Source organism: Ischnura elegans, chromosome 12 (assembly GCF_921293095.1).
Source record: "Ischnura elegans chromosome 12, ioIscEleg1.1, whole genome shotgun sequence".
NCBI classification, from domain to species: domain Eukaryota; kingdom Metazoa; phylum Arthropoda; class Insecta; order Odonata; family Coenagrionidae; genus Ischnura; species Ischnura elegans.
The window spans coordinates 23623463-23641528 of NC_060257.1; the positions used below are offsets into that span (position 1 = coordinate 23623463).

Sequence of the window (18066 nt, forward strand, 5' to 3'; positions counted from 1 at the left end):
GAGGAAAAACATTTACTCTCAACAATTTAAATATGTATACTATTTTTTAATTCTTTATAAATGAACTGAAGGACTTATGTACAGACTATGAAATATGATGAATCCTTTGTAAAAACTATTTAGTACATCAGCAATGGTTAGACTGGTTAAAGCAATGAAAAGAAAATAAAGACATTCGCCTGCAGTAGAAGAGAGGACCAACCTCACACTAGGAAACCATAAAATTGAAGTGGTGAAAGAGTTCTGCTCCTTGGGTAGGCAAGTAATTAGTAGTGGATGAATCAGGAAGGAAATAGTCAGTAGAAAGGTGCATGCAAAGAGGTCATTCTTCAAAAAGAGGACTCTCATAATAGCTGAGAATAAAATAAGTGAAGTAAGGAAAGGCAAGTCATTAGCAATTACATTTATAGCATGCTCCATTGCGATTATTAGGCAAGGACAATGACACTAGCGGAGAAATCAAGGCTGAAAGATGTAAAATTTGGTGTCACTGAGGAAAGATGAAGAATAGATGGATGAATCATTTCTAGTGATACGTGAAAATCGCATTTGTGATAAATGCGAAACACGTGAATAAATGCTACATAGGCACGATGACTGGACTTTTATGATATTTAAACCACAAATTTGCCTTTTAAATGGCAAAATTCATAAATTTAGTGCCGAGCCCGCCCCTTGCTGCGCCACTGGATGTTGGGCCGTACTGCTTCATGGATGGTTACATGTATTTTCATCGGCAGCTACTAGAGAGGTTGAGAGAGAACCCTGGTAGCTTCTGCGATGTTAAGCTAATATTTCGTGCAATCTGCCCAGAAAAAAACTGCATTTGGTAATGCTGCACCCCACACAATCTGGACACAAGTTAGCATCATGGATGCAGAGGGGTTTTTCAGCCACTAAAACTTAGCTGTGACAGACAGACACAACCGGTTGAAGGAAGAAAGTTTTGAAACTTGTTCAATGTTGACGTTCAACTAATAGAGTAAATGATATTCAGGCGATTAACATGATTTTTAATTATTTACTTTATATCTTATTCCTTAATTTATTATTGTTATGCCCTATAATTATTGAAACTACAGTTGAGGACCTCAAATCCGGAAAGGCCGGGACCAAAGGGTTTGTGGATTTCTGGTTTTTCTGGATTGCTAGTCTTCAGGGCCTTCCCAAAGGTATTTCCCATTTTTATTAACTCCTCTTTGATTTAAAGTAGAACAGGTGAATTCTCCATTTCTCTAAGTCATACAATCAAGGAGAGTGAAGCTGATGACTTGTTTCATCATTCATATTTTTACACAGTGAAGGGTGTGCAGGCAGTCACTGATGACATATACGTAGATGCTTATGTAGCAAAGTGAGATGTGAGTCGTTCCGGATTTCTGGATTTGAGGTCCTCAACTGTATTCTTAAATAACTGCGTTTCATTACACTTTGTCGTCAACTACTAGTGCTACATAATGAAAATAAAGAAAAAATAGATGCTAAAAAATGCAATGCACTGTAATATAAAGTGCAATACAATTAAAATGAAAGTGCTATTTTGACGTATCTCTAATCATGTCATGTGAAAGTTTTGAGAAGAGTGCGAGTGAAGTATTTTGAAAACTAAATTTAAATACAAAAAAAATGAAGCCTTTGACATAGTGTGCAAAGACAGCCTTAGGTGAAACCCACATCTTCCAATGATAAAAAAAACCTTAGGGAAGCAGACAAAGAGAATTTGGGGCCCATAGTTTGAAAGAAATAAATTTCCATAAAGGGCCATGAGAAAGTACCTTTAAACAATACTAAATATATATTAATATTTAATAATCAAGATGAACCGGTGTTTCGAAATCCTGAGTAAAATATAGCATATTCCTCACACGATAGATCAGCAGCGAAATTAATTAAACCAAACACTACTGATTAACAGGATTGAAGAATATGTTATTACATTTACCTTAATATCTTTGACTGATCAGAATCGTCATTCTCTTCCTCCGATACATCAGAATCGTCTACATCTCTAGAGAGGCCTTTTATTTTTGATATACCATCCTCAAAACTCCGTCTAGAAACTAATTTTCCGGAGTACTTGACGTCATTCTCATCCAGTAGTTCACACTTAGACAACTTCAGGGAGGAGGGGACTGGTACATCTCCATCATCTTCATAGTCTTCTGGGACCCTTTCCACAACCTTCGCAGTAGTTTCTGCAATACAGATGAAATTATTGCCATTTATATCAGCAAAAAGATAACTGTCAACCATCACACCCTTCTTCACAGAACAAATTTCCGCACTCATTGGCTAGTAGTTTCACGAATCGAATATTATCTATAACAAATAGCGATATTATTTAAACCAATAAATAAAATCTGAGGCATACCGACCAGTAATTCTTGCACAAAATATAATCAAGTGAGAAGCCTAGTGCCTCATTCCATGAGATCAACCAAAGTATAAGAAAGCATTTAAGATATCACCCAATTTAACCCAGAAAAACGCATTTGAATGGCATCAATCTCCAAATTGTTCAATATTAACATCATAAAAGGAGTTTTAGTAACTAATTCTAAACAATAATTGAATGTTACCAGAGAAATCATTTTCTGGATCTTCCCAAACAGGATTAGGATTGATTAGCTCAGAAATTTTTTCCGACAGAGATTTTTTGTCCACAGGCATTGTACAGGTGATAAAAATGTTTCAACTAGCCAAATAAATAGTGCCTTAAAAAGACACGACAGCGAAATAGAGAAAAAATCACATCGGCATTCCACACCACACCGCTCCCCCACGTTTTCAGAATATCATAAACAAATGTCGAAAGCAACGATATTTCGAGCCAGTCGATCAATCGACGGAAGAGTTCGATTATACCGCACGTCCGGATGTCCGGAGCGAGACCACAACGTGATTGCTGAAATTATATCCACCTGCAGTTGAGCACTTCGATATTTTTCGTCCTTAATAAATTATTACATTTATTTGTAAATAATTAGCATTCATTTGATTTTAATTGATTTAAAAAACAATCGAATGATAAAGGTAACTATTTTCCTGCTTGAGACTGCGAGAAGGGCTTTTTCCGCGAATTTTAGAGAACGGAGGTATGGTATACATTTTTCACGTACATCGGAGACAGCGCCCCTGTGCCGATATTTGGAATCAAAAAACAAATGAGTAACTACAAGCGGTTAGAAAGTTTGGGTTAACATTTTTGGTGTACATCCTCATGTCGGTATTTATTGGCATTTGACATCATTTAATGACTAGAATATGTACGAAAATGATAACGTGGTTTTGTTTTGATGTCATATATCTATGAGCAATCATGTTTGAGGAATATATCAGTGTAAATATTCGATGTGAACTTGGGGTAACATTTCTGATGAACAATTTTCTCATGCGGCATTTGTCCTTAATTTCATCGTTGTGGAGTAAAAATTCAATAGTGAATAATAAGCAGGTAAACATGTCGTGTTATTATGCACCTAGAACGCTTATTTGATGCAAATAAAAGCATTGGGAGTGATTTTGGATTCAGAACGTTTGGGTTAACATTTTTGATGGACATCTTCATGCCGGTATTTTTGACCTTTTACATTATTTCGTGAATAGAATGTGTCTCTAAATCATACAGTGGTTTTGTTTTGATGTCATCTAACTATTGGCAATCATGTTTGAGTAATGTATCAGTGTAAATATTCGATGTGTACTTGGGGTAACATTTCCGATGAACAATTTTCTTGTGCGGCATTTATCCTTATTTTCATCGTTGTGGAGTAAAAATTCAATAGTGAATAATAAATAGGTGAACATATCGTGTTATTATACAACTAGAACGCTTATTTGATGCAAATTAAAGCAATGGGAGTTATTTTGGTTTCAGAAAGTTTGGGTTAACATTTTTGGTGTACATCCTCATGTCGGTATTTATTGGCATTTGACATCATTTAATGACTAGAATATGTACGAAAATGATAACGTGGTGTGGTTTAGATGTCATCTAACTATGGGCAAACATATTTGAGCAACTTCTCAGTGTAAATATTCGATGTGAACTTGGGGTAACATTTCTGATGAACAATTTTCTCATGCGGCATTTATCCTTAATTTCATCGTTGTGGAGTAAAAATTCAATAGTGAATAATAAGCAGGTAAACATGTCGTGTTATTATGCACCTAGAACGCTTATTTGATGCAAATAAAAGCATTGGGAGTGATTTTGGATTCAGAACGTTTTGGTTAACATTTTTGATGGACATCTTCATGCCGGTATTTTTGACCTTTTACATTATTTCGTGAATAGAATGTGTCTCTAAATCATACAGTGGTTTTTTTTATATTACCTAACTATGTGTAAACATGTTTGAGGAATATGTCAGTGTAAATATTTTATGTGAACTTGGGGTAACATTTCTGTTGAACCAACCTTACAAGGCAGTCATCTAGATTTTCAACATTGTAGGGAAAAAATTCAATTTTGAATAATAAGCAGGTTAACATTTCTTGTTATATCACAAGTAGAATGCTTGTTTGATGCAAACCTAAGCACTGGGAGGTATTTTGGTTTCAGAACGTTTGGGTTAACATTTTTGGTGAACATCTTCATGTCGGTAATTATTGACTTTTTACATTATTTCGTGACTAGATTATGTCTCAAAATCATAAAGTGGTATGGTTTTTATATTATTTGACTATGTGTAAACATGTTTGAGGAATATATCAGTTTAAATATTTCATGTGAACTTGGGGTAACATCCCTGATGAACATTTTGCTCACGAGGCATTTATCTTTATTTTCATCTTTGTAATATTTATGATAATAAATCTGAACCAGTAAATAATTCTTTCTTGCTGTTTATCATTTATACTAATGCAACTGTTTTAAGAATTGTTCAGTACCTTTTCAATATTGGCTACACATTTGAGATATCAAGGACCTCATACCAATGTAAAGTATTCAGTTTGCAGATCTGTCTATGTTGACATTCAGGAAAGGGTAACTGAGCATTTTTGTTGTAATCTTTACAATGCTTTCATGTGAAACCAAGGGACTCGAATATTTATTTGCTTACGGTTGAATCAATATCTGTATCTAATGTTAGTTTGTAGTCCAACAGTACACATTGGTCCTATATTTAGTGGAACCTATGTAATATGCTTTCAGATAATTAGTATATTAAAAAAAAAGGGTTTCCATTTACAAAAGGTAAGTACACTACCTTTAATGATGCTTATTTGCAATAAATTATTCTTGTACTACAAAGCAGAAAGAGAAGCTAACCGTTGCTGAAGGTCAATGACATCATGTAGTATTACTGCTGACACTGCAGTATGTGAATCAATGGAATAGAAGATTTTAAAGTCAACAGCGGAGATTGAGTGCTTTCTCAGATTTAAAGACCATTCTCCATTAATGGACTCTAGGGAAAATCCATGATAATTATCATTCACAAACAGTAATAAAGGAAGTGGTCCCAGGTGGGAGCCCTGTGGAACAGCAGATGTTGCATAAAATTGTGATGGTTCTGCATTCTGGATTTTATTTGCTAGTCCTCTCTTTGACTTATAGCATGGGACCACATATTCCATTGGCTTTCAGTTTTGCTGCTGATAGAAAAATGATAAACTTAATTGAATGCATTTGGAAAAATCACAATACACTCTACCTGAAAATGATCAGTAGGATCTGTAGCTACTAATGGCTGAAAAAGCAAAAAGGTTTGTACCTAGTAACGCACCTAAATCCTTGCCCTTAATCAGTAATCAGGTTTTCAAACACTTTGGCAAAAACTGGCTGAATAATGGTCTATAATCACTAAAGGCTGCTTTACATGGGGCATGTAATTGCGCAGGTTAGAACTGCATTAATTTTCAATACGGCATAAAATTGCGAGAATGTGAGCTTGGGATTAGAAGAGGGGCTATTTTGTCATCTCGTGTCCATGCATTATCGAATGCGTCCTAGGAATTCACTGCTTTACAGGACACAATTTTGACTGTGCCTTTGTACATAAGTCTGATTGTGCAGTGACTTTCCACTTTTTCATTTTTTAAATAGTGTTAACGTTTTTACACACAGGTATCACAATTGCTTTTTTGGAGGAGCTAGGAATTATGCCAGCATCTAGAGACTTGTTAAAGATAATATGGAGAGCTATTTTAAATGTTTTGTTAAGAAGTGGGGACACAAATTCAACTGCATTCTTGAACGAATAATACTAATTTTATCATGAGTTACATGCAGTGGCATAGCCAGGAAGGTCTCTTGCCCTCTCTCCCCCAAAAGCATTAGTTTTAGCAGAAAAATATTAACCTATAAAACAAATTAATTCTATTCCACCGATACTAGGAAGCAAAACTAATATTGACTATTATTTTTGTGAAGCAAAATAGCATAACATGTCAATTTTACAGATAAAAATGTTCACATTTTCCCCAGAGGATTCCACCACTGTACCCCCAACACCATTCTAGCTCAGGTGCGCAGCTAGGAATTAGGCAAGGGGAGGTTTTAGGCGCAACTAACACTGGGGGATCTGAGGGTATGGAATACCCACTAGGATAAGAGGGAGGTGCGGGGGCCCTCCCCTAGGAAATTTTTCAGATAAATGGCGAGTTTTACCACTTTCGGATGGATATTTTTATTAATCCTTACCCAAGTAACATTGACCGTTGGGCCTCGGTTGGGGAACCGTAGTCACGGTTGGCTCATTGTGGGTGGATATGCCTACCAAATTCCACTGTTGGCCCAACGCAGATATTGTTCGTCGGCCCAACGAAAGGGTTTATGCTGTTGGCCCAACGGAAATCCCCAACGATGGCCCTACGAAATGGATTATCATTGGGCCACCGTTGGGACATCATAACATTAAAGTACGATTGCATACGTTGCAGGATACGGTTCACATGGTTCCCTAGCAACCTAACAACCAAAACTTGTTTGGTTGTTAGGGATTGCTTTTATATGTTAATCATTCACTATGTCTTTGTGATAGCAGTTAAATAAAATAAGTCGAGTGCTTCTAACAAAAATAAGTCATTGACCTCATTTGGTAAGTCTTACAAAACTGGCATTCCTAAAATCATGTTACCTTAAACGGATAGTTTCGTGGAATTTTAAAATTTTCATCATTAATTTAGATAGATCGAAATGTATATTTTTTTCAGATTGTGGCATATCTAGTATAAGTGGAAGTTTTAATGAAAACAGTGTTTCAATGGACAAAGTGAGTGATTTAGTCCCCTCTGAAGAGAATGAGATTGAATTTGTATGAGTAAACCTAAATTACATCTGCACTACTATTATTTTATGGAAAATGGATCAACTATTACACTCAATCAGTGTTTCTGTGATTCCTATTAATATCCCTAAATCTTGCACTTATTAATCCAATTAAGTAAAATGGACTAAACTTAAAGATTTCGTTACCGAAGACCAGAGAATAGGAATAAATAACTCAGGGGTGTACATCTTGCAGTGTGACATGTTTGAAATTAAGGAGGATTTCTTTTATTTACCTCTCCGAAGTGGTACATTTGGTATATTTGTAGTGAAAAAATTAGTACCTGGATGCAAATTGCAGTCCACCCAGATTTTATCTAAGTGTGTTCTGTTGCCCTACAAAGAAGATGGACAGTTTTTGTGTGTGCCATATTGAAATATGGAAAGGTGCTGTTGAAATTTTCCTAATTTTGTCCTAATAAAAATTGTCCTAATTTGTGAAAATAAAACCTTCTGAACTGATATTGATTTTTTGTTTTCCACTTCTAACCACTGTAACCTTACTTTGTCCTATAGCATTGATTGTTAATGTATTTAATTTAATTTTGATTTATAGGGAGTTAAAGGTAAAGATTCTATCTACCGGTATCGTATCAAGTGAGAAGGTAAATTAATTTAACTCTCATTCTATATAAATGAGAAATGCCAGTAAAATATAGCTTTTGTAGGGAAACGGATGGCAGAATTTAAAAGGGCCAACGGTTGGAGATTTGTTGGCATTGGGTTGGGAATACGAAGGCCCGACTGTAATGCTCTGTTGGCCCATCGTTGGGGAATTGTTGGTTGGGATACGGTTGGCGAGGTGGCCAAATCATACCATGGGCCAACCGCTGTGTCCCACCATCTGCCAACAGAGGGCCAACCAAAAATGTTACTTGGGTACACTATTCTATTAGTAATATTAATGCAATTAAGTAAAATGGATTAAATTTAAAAATTTCTCTGAAATCTGGGGGAGGGGTTTATCCCCAAAACCCCTCCTTGCTGCGCCTGTCCTAGCTACACCCCTGGTAACATGAGGCCAAAAGAATTACCTAATGGTCTAATGATCACCTATTAACATCTCTTGATGAGGTGATTGAATTTCATGTACTCAGTCCGATCACCATTTTTTAAAGGTTAAATGGTAATTTTATTTTGAGTGATCCAAATTTTGAGAGCAGGGATGAATCATTTAGGATAATTACTCTTACTAAAGAAATTTACAGGAGTGAAAATGCAAACAGCATCTTAAGTACTGCATAAAAACTATTCATAGCATCATATAGCGATTTTGGTTTCATAAAATCTTATTGTCGGACCAGTAAATATAACTGAAATAATAATTATTACATTACATGAGATAATGAGATACATTATGGTATCACAATCAGAAGTAATGGAAACAAAATTAAATTCCTTTTAATGATATACAAACAAAATATAAAAAAATAATATAAAAAATTATAAACAACAGAAAAGTAGATACCAAAAGAGGATCAATAATTAATACATCAATACATACATAATACCGTTTAGGTCCTGCTAAGCCAAACGGCTTGTCAGCAGGTGCCTTAGTTTAATTTTATTATTATGCTGTACAACTTTGCGGACAAATTTATAATTTCTTAATAATATTACTCTAACAACCAATTTTTTAGAGATTTTTTTAGCACATTCATGCTTTTAAGCTCCAACATTGATATGGGCAATGTGTTCAATAACCTAGGGACTGCATGCGCCAATAACCTTCTGCCATGGAGGTTGTAATTATACCTTGGTACGTACAGCCTATTTTTTTTGTAGTTGGAGCACAGAAGTAACCTGGCGATTCTTTGTGTATTTGCTTACAAAATAGTGATCACATATGAGCATATATTTATACAGTTCTTGTAAAGGTAATACATTTTGTTTTTTGTAAACATCACTCACATTTTTTTCCTTGACCATCAACAGCGCAACAATTTTATTTTGAAGACTAATAACTTTATTTAACCAGGTTAGATTCGTGCAGCCCCAAATTGTTAAGCCATATTGTATTACCGCCTCCGCTAAGCTTACATACATTAATCTTTTAACATTGTTAGGCAGAGAATACTTTAGGCTCGACAGCTGGAACAAAATACACCTAAGTTTATTGCATACATGACTAATATGGTATTTAAAACTAAACTTTTCAGCTAAAACTATTCCCAAGTATTTTAAAATTTGTAAATTCAGACCAATAAAATCAGTTTTGAAAGTCATACAACAGTGTGATAAATACCACAGGCTTAATGGCAAATATTTTCCTCATACACTGACATCATTGATAGAATTATACTGTGTTTCAATGTGCTTTTAAGAGTTCCAGTCTTTTTCTGGGCAAACCTTTATTTGTACTGTTAGTACAGCACACTCCCGATTATCCGGCTACGGTTTATTTGGGTTGCGGATTATCCGTGCATGATTGTCACTCTTGCTCTTTTTTTTCTGCTATATATTTAAAAAAAAATACAATCGGACGCAAAATCATCGGAATTACTGCATTAATGCGAGGATACACCAGGCTTATTATTTCCGTTAAAATTCCCTACGTAAAACGGAAGCGATCGCGCGCTAGCTGCATTGACGGGATCACCGTGTTCCTATTTTCCAAGCCTCGCAATGCACGACCGCGCTCCGTGATCACGGATACTCCTTTACCGACCTTGGGATACACGCCCCGCAGCAGTTGCAATCTGGGCAACTTGTGCGAGACGCAACTAACATAAATGGCGCGGTGCCTGAAAGTAATTTCCGACGTCGAGTAGTGGTTTTGAAGCATTCTTTCAAACCACTTTACTGCATCCGTGATCACACAGCCACGGATGTGTGGTTTTCGAAACCAGGCCTTATACAGAGCATTAATAATACAAGCACAACAATCTTATCGCCGCTAAAAAGATCGAGAACTGGCGAAGAAAGCTCTCATTGAGTCCGGGAAGCACTCTTAAATAACAGAATACCTGAATAAATAATATTATATTGTTTTTTACGTAAATTATGAACATTACCAGACATTTAAGTAAAAGTTTAGGTTATCCGTGTTTTACGATTATTCGTGCCGTCTCTCCCCATCATTAGCCCGGATAATCGGGAGTGTACTGTATATGAAGTCATTTTCTTTTTATGCATGGGCTAATAATTCTCATGTACTGACTAAACTAGCAAGTGGTACTCATTTAAATACAATGGGTCGCAAAGATTTAAATATGGATTAATTTATTATGAAAGAGGTTGTTTACTGTTTATAGCATGTTAAAGTAGAATTGTTTCTTAAGCAATGTTTCGAGATATTAGTAATGGTCCAAGTCTGACCTAAATGGAAAGAACACCAGAGAGCTCTGCTAATGTCATATGCATAGGAAGAACTGAAGCCCTGAAATACATCCGAAATACATTTACTCTATCATGTACCTTTCCACGTGAACATGAAACCCAAACACCTAACTTCTTGGTGTTCTACTGATCTAAATAAACAAGAACAGATACCTACCAATATAATTTCCTAGAAGCAGGAAAAATTCAGTTACAGTAGACTCTCGTTATTACGAAGTTCATCGGACCGATAGCCCGGAGGTATGTAATAACGAAGTTCGTATGAACGTTTCTCTTGGGAATCGTCGAAAAAACCGTACGTGATAAATGCGATTAAATTACGCGGAAATAAATATAAACAGGAAAAATCGTTTCAGTTTCGGTATGCGGCATGACGTTATCGAGGTTTGATATCCTCCCGAGTACAGTAAGTCCGATTTACGAACTAGATGCGTTCCAAGACCTTGTTCCTAAGTTGATAAACCTACGGTCCGGCCGCCGAGAGTTGTCCGATGACATGCAGGATAGTCTACGTCGGGGCAGCGTTGCCAGGTGAGAAAGTGAAACGCCTAAAAGGGCCTCCGTGAAGAATGGAGACGGAAAGGACGACGAGCGTGAAGGACCCAGTGGAAGAACCACTTGTTTTGGGGATTCGAAGAAAGGGCATGTTTTAGTTGATCAGGCTTATTTCGCTGCTCTGTATGCATTTGACAACGTTGTATGACTAGGCATGTGTGAGGTGCGTTTGGGGGACAGCGATTGCCTGCAATCCGTGCTGGCGAAGGGTTATCCGCACCTCCTATTCTGCCGTAATCGGACCGGTCGTACTGCATGCAAGGCATCGAGGAGTACGGTTATGATGCAGAATGCAACACTGCGCTAACTCACGATTGTGACGAATTGATCTAGCTGGGCGTGCAACGCAGCCGAAAAAAATCGCTCTCCGCGGCAAGGAACAACGGGCGAAACGTTGAACAGTTCCTAACTTCACACCGGAATGAATGATACTTTGTTCAGATTATGCCCAGAGTACGATTTCCTCTACGCCGCACGGCTTAGCAACGGCTAAATCAAAAGGCACCAAATTCGAAATTTTTTAATGCTGTCATCTCTGCAAGTTCGTAAATCGAATGTGCGAAGGAAGAGAACTAACTGTACATCAAATTTACGAGCTGTGAGTCTGTCACCGTGATTCCCAAGGAATGAAGTTCGTTACATGACGCTGCGCGAATGGTGAAGAAATAACCATAATTGACGCTCTCGGTCACAGTACATGAGGACAACTTAAACGTGGCGTGATAATTAAAACTAAGCGTAGTGAATATCCATCTAAATGCCATAGCTTATGCGTGGAACTTCGTAATAAAGTTCATTTTGTAACTACCAGGACCGGGACTGAGGTTCGTAATTTCGTAAAAACGAAAATTTTGTAATAACGTTTCTTTTTCGTTTCTTGGATAGCTTTTCGTCGGGACCAACGATTTGCTTCGTAAAAGCGAGAACTTCGTAATAACGTTGTTCGTATTAACGAGAGTCTACTGTTATATACCACAGTTCTCCAACCACAATTGTATTCCATACAAGGAATTTATAGAAAAACTTATTTTTCTATGCATAGAAAATTTAGTAAAATGGTAAAAAAAAAGCTCATACTGATGACTTCCTATGATCAATTGAGTAAGTTGAAGTTAAAGTTATCAAGTAAGTGTAATAAATGGGCTATGTGCTTTAGAAATATTCTGCATGCCAACACTAATACCAATATGTTTGTGGAAACATTTCACAACACTCTGAAAACCCATTACCTTAACTGGAAAGTTAACAGGATATTATATGATTTTGTAACAATTATTTTCAGAATGCAAAAAACAGCTTACCTGTCTCTAAAGTACAATAGGATTATTGAATAGCCACCTCTTGGATTTGCAAGCGTAAATTGTTTACACCATTACAAAGGCATCAAAATCCTTGATGAAAATGTAATGGTAGTGACTAAAGGCTAGTGTTGGAATGTCAGAGCCCAGTCTGATCCTTCGTCTTTGTACTTTGTCAAGTTGGCCAATGGTGATTGTAGCCTTCCAGAGTACATGTGCTTCGTAAAATGCTGTAGGTTATCTTGTACGGGTCTTTGTTCACACATGTATATTTGCTCATACAGTGACAAACATTCAATATGGAAGCACGTTCATAAAGTTCACTCTTTTCAAGTTCGAAATCATCATACTTCATCAGCCCCTGCCTTTGAAGTTGAAAGTACAGCAAGTGGACCTTTGCTCATCATCATTTTCCAATAATGATTAATCTAAAGAACAGTTACTCCATTCTATAGAAAAGAGTTTGAATCAAATAAAATCATTCATCAATCAAAAAAGTCACAGCCTCTCCTTCTCCATGTTCTTAACACTTTAAAATTACTGCTCGAGAAATTCGATGCAATTGAGCATACCACAGAACCTCCTAAACTGCAGCATGCAAGAGTACCCCCTACCATCTAAACTATAAGCAACTCAGTACAGGTTGCACCAAACCTCAAAGGATCGCAAACCCACCAAGCACTACTTCCAGAGCCCTAGCCGAGATCAACTAGAGTCCATTAAAGATTCATTAATGAATAATGAGTGTTGCTCTTTCACAGATCGAATTTCTTCGAACAGTAATCTTCTGAAAACTGTTTGCAGGAGTGGCCAATATACAGTCAATTCTGTGCATCTAAATCACTTGATTGTTTTATAAGTCATTTAGAAGTTGAGCAATTAGCCTAGTGTGTATCACCAGATTTTCAAAGAGGCTGGCTGTACGATACTGTAATCGCAGTTTTTCTAACAATTGTAAGCTCATCTATATCTACTGCTAGAATTATAGATACGGCAGTTTGTAGTTAGCAATATGAAATTAGAGAAGGTATTATCCCTTTTTCAGAAAATCACCTTCAAAGATGTAACTAAGCTAATTATTCCATTTAATCCATTGAATTCACATTGGCTTCTCCTAGTAGTTAGGCTTAATGAAAAAGAAATTGATTTTTATGACCCTTCCAGTGATAGCATTAAGCCTATGTATAAATACGGTATTGCTCAGTGGGTTATATTCCTTGGTCATAAATGTAGTGGTGAGATTGCAGACTGGAAGACATTTCACCCAAAGCATCTGTTGCAAATTGATGGCCTTAACTGTGGGGTTTACATATCAAGGTTTGCAAGATCTGAAAGGACAACCAGTCGATCATCCTTTCGATCCAGTTGCCTACAGGAAGTTAATGTTCAACACAATCACTGGGAGAAGCCACTGAAAACCATGATCACAGGCTACCCAATTGCCAGAGGTTAAAGCAATGTTTGTGTCTTCAATAGCTGCACCTTTTCATTCTTCTTTCCTATTTCATTTTCATGTGTGCCTTAAATATTTTGCATGACATTTTTTCAGATCTTGAGATGACTTGCATCACATGCATCTTCTACTTACTTCTTCCTACTATCTTATCAAATTTGATAGAGCATACTTCCTAGTTCAGAATTATAGCATTTGTATCATTTTATGTGCTAGTCATATTTTATTTTTTGTATTGGAAGGTATGCCAAGATAGCATACATATTTTTATTTGATTATTCTAGTCATTGCCATACATAACACCTTGAGTCTTCCACAAGGTCATGACATTTATTTAGCTTTATCTATAAGGAAGTGCTAAGGTGCTTTCTATAAAACTGTGCAATATTTTTTGTCCTGAAATTTGATGTCATGTACATTACAGCTTGCTTAGAGAGCAAATTTTTGTCCATTCGTTTTGTAAACAGCAAGCTAAGAAATGAATACGTCAAGCTGAGTTGCATAGCCATTTCTAATCATATGCAGCATGTCTATAATCATTCAATAACAACTGGCTCTTAATATCCTTGATAAATAACATATGTACATATCTTTCTATTTTCCTAAGTCTTGAAGGCTCAGCATGTTAAGAGAATGTGCAAGGAATTTATTTATCTTCAGTTACATTATTTTTTACGTGATAGTAACACCTATATTGTAAATATGTAGATAAGCAGTTTGCATGTCCCTTTCCAAGGACTACTACCTTGTCGCGGTGGAAGGGCTTGTGTGTTCCGTGAAATCTGCACAATATTGGCAAATGATACATTTTTCTCACTGTCATGTAAATTCACACCAATAATTTACAAGGGTAGGAACCAGACTAAAGGTAGTAAAATCCAGATAAATCGGCAAAGGTGATATCAAAAGCAGTCTTATCAACAATACCAAAATGGATAGCTGTTGAGTGTTACTTTCATGTACATAAATAATATTTAAGGTACATACAGATTTTTTTCTGAAAATAGTCTATGTATTTTTGGAAAGTGTCTCTGAAAATAATTTTTTGAAATGAAAATTATTCTGTGAAAGTATTCTTGCCTCAATTCAATGCCAAAAGAAAAACAGCTATTTTTCTTTTTAACTAAACATTTCTTTGTCAGCAAAAACATATGTCCATCACCTGGCCCGAATGATTGATGGCAGTCCCCTTATGTTAATATAACAAAAAATTTTTGCCTATTTATTATTCACTATTGAATTTTTACCCCACAATGATGAAAATAGAGATAAATGCCTCCTAAGCAAAATGTTCATCAGAAATGATACCCCAAGTTCTCATCAAATATTTACACTCATATATTCCTCAATCATGTTTACACATCCTTAGATGACATCAAAACTAAGCCACTTTATCATTACGAGACACATTCTAGCCATTTAATGATGTAAAATGCCAATAAGTACCGACATGAGGATGTACACCAAAAATGTTAACCCAAACTTTATGAAACCAAAATAACTGCCATTGCTTTCATTTACATCAAATCAGCGTTCTAGTTGAAATGTAACAAGAAATTTTTACGTATTTATTATTCACTATTGAATTTTTACCCCACAATGATGAAAATAGAGATAAATGCCTCGTAAGCAAAATGTTCATCAGAAATGTTACCCCAAGTTCTCATCAAATATTTACACTCATATATTCCTCAATCATGTTTACACATCGTTAGATGACATCAAAACTAAGCCACTTTATCATTGCGAGACACATTCTAGCCATTTAATGATGTAAAATGCCAATAAGTACCGACATGAGGATGTACACCAAAAATGTTAACCCAAACTTTATGAAACCAAAATAACTCCCATTGCTTAAATTTACATCAAATCAGCGTTCTAGTTGAAATACAACAAGAAATGTTTACGTATTTATTATTCACTATTGAATTTTTACCTCACAATGATGAAAATAGAGATAAATCAAAGCCTCGTAAGCAAGTTCATCAGAAATGTTACCCCAAGTTCTCATCAAATATTTACACTGATATATTCGTCAATCATGTTTACACATAGTTAGATGACATAAAATACAAACCACTTTATCATTTTGGTACATATTCTCGTCATTAAATGATGGAAAAGGCCAATTAATATCGACATGAAGATGTTCACCAAAAATGTTAACCCAAACTTTATGAAACCAAAATAACTGCCATTGCTTTAATTTACATCAAATCAGCGTTCTAGTTGAAATGTAACAAGAAATGTTTACGTATTTATTATTCACTATTGAATTTTTACCTCACAATGATGAAAATAGAGATAAATCAAAGCCTCGTAAGCAAAATGTTCATCAGAAATGTTACCCCAAGTTCTCATCAAATATTTACACTGATATATTCGTCAATCATGTTCACACATAGTTAGATGACATAAAATACAAACCACTTTATCATTTTGGTACATATTCTCGTCATTAAATGATGTAAAAGGCCAATTAATATCGACATGAAGATGTTCACCAAAAATGTTAACCCAAACTCTCTGAAACCAAAATAACTCCCATTGCTTTAATTTGCGTCAAATAAGCGTTCTAGTTGTATAATAACAAGAAATGTTTACCTATTTATTATTCACTATTAAATTTTTACTACGCAATGATGAAAATAAAGATAAATGCCTCGTAAGCAATATGTTCATCAGAAATGTTACCCCAAGTTCACATCGAATATTTACAGTGATACAATCGTCCAACATGATTGCCCATAGCTAGATGACTTCAAAACCAAACCACATTATAATTTTGAGACATATTCTAGTCACGAAATAATGTAAAAGGCCAATAACCCAATAAATACCTACCGACGTGAAGATGTTCACCAAAAATGTTAACCCAAACGATCTGAAACCAAAATCACTCCCGGGGCCTAATTGTACATCAAATATTAATATAATAACGGTTTCCAATTGATTTGTACTTTTCTCTGCCCCTCGAGCCTTAAAATTCGCATTTGTTTACATTTTTCAATAATATTTCGCTTTCGGCCATCTTGAATTTTGATGTACGTCCACATGTATACCAAGAATCGTTCCGAATGGAGGTTTGGTATACATGAGGACGTACATCTAAATTCAAGATGGCCGAAAGCGAAATATTATTAAAAAATGTAAACAAAGGCGAGTTCTAAGGCTAGAGTCCCAGAGAAAAGTAGAAATGAATTGGAAACCGTTATTATATTAATATTTGATGTACAATTAGGCCCCGGGAGTGATTTTGGTTTCAGATCGTTTGGGTTAACATTTTCGGAGTACATTTTCATGACGGTATTTATTGGCCTTTTACATTAAATTGTGACTAGAATCTGTCTCAGAATCATATAGTGGTTTGTTTTTTATGTTAGCTAACTATGTGTAAACATTATTGAGGAATATATCAGTGGAAATATTTGATGAGAACTTGGGGTAACATTTCTGATGTACATTTTGCTTACGAGGCATTTGTATGTATTTTCATCATTGTGGGGTGAAAAAATCAATAGTGAATAATAAATAGGTTAACATATCGTGTTATTATACAACTAGGATGCTTATTTGAATCAAATTAAAGCAATGGGAGTTATTTTGGTTTCAGAAAAATTGGGTTAACATTTTCGGTGTACATCTTCATGTCGGTATTTATTGGCCTTTTGCATTAAATTGTGACTAGAATCTGTCTCAGAATCATATAGTGGTTTGTTTATGATATTAGCTAACCATGTGTAAACATGATTGAGGAATATATCGAGGTAAATATGTAATGATAACTTGGGGTAACATTTCTGATGTACATTTTGCTTACGAGGCATTTGTATGTATTTTCATCATTGTGGGGTAAAAAAATCAATGGTGAATAATAAATAGGTTAACAGATCGTGTTATTATACAACTAGGATGCTTATTTGAATCAAATTAAAGCAATGGGAGTTATTTTGGTTTCAGAAAAATTGGGTTAACATTTTCGGTGTACATCTTCATGTCGGTATTTATTGGCCTTTTACATTAAATTATGACTAGAATCTGTCTCAGAATCATATAGTGGTTTGTTTATGATATTAGCTAACTATGTGTAAACGTGATTGAGGAATATATCAGTGGATATATTTGATGAGAACTTCGGGTAA

The 18066-nt window shown here is 35.5% G+C and overlaps 1 protein-coding gene across 1 annotated transcript in view; it reads right to left on the bottom strand.

Moving 5' to 3' along the window:
* LOC124169415 (protein AATF) overlaps positions 1-2809 on the bottom strand; it is a 28608-nt gene extending 25799 nt beyond the window's left edge. Inside the window, exons 1-2 of the mRNA XM_046548011.1 lie at positions 2580-2809; positions 1943-2195 (exon numbers count right to left, since the gene is read on the bottom strand). Coding sequence (XP_046403967.1) covers positions 1943-2195; positions 2580-2670 — 344 coding nt within the window. The 5' untranslated portion in view covers positions 2671-2809. The remainder of the gene's footprint in view (positions 1-1942; positions 2196-2579) is intronic.
* Between the last annotated feature and the right edge of the window lie 15257 nt (positions 2810-18066).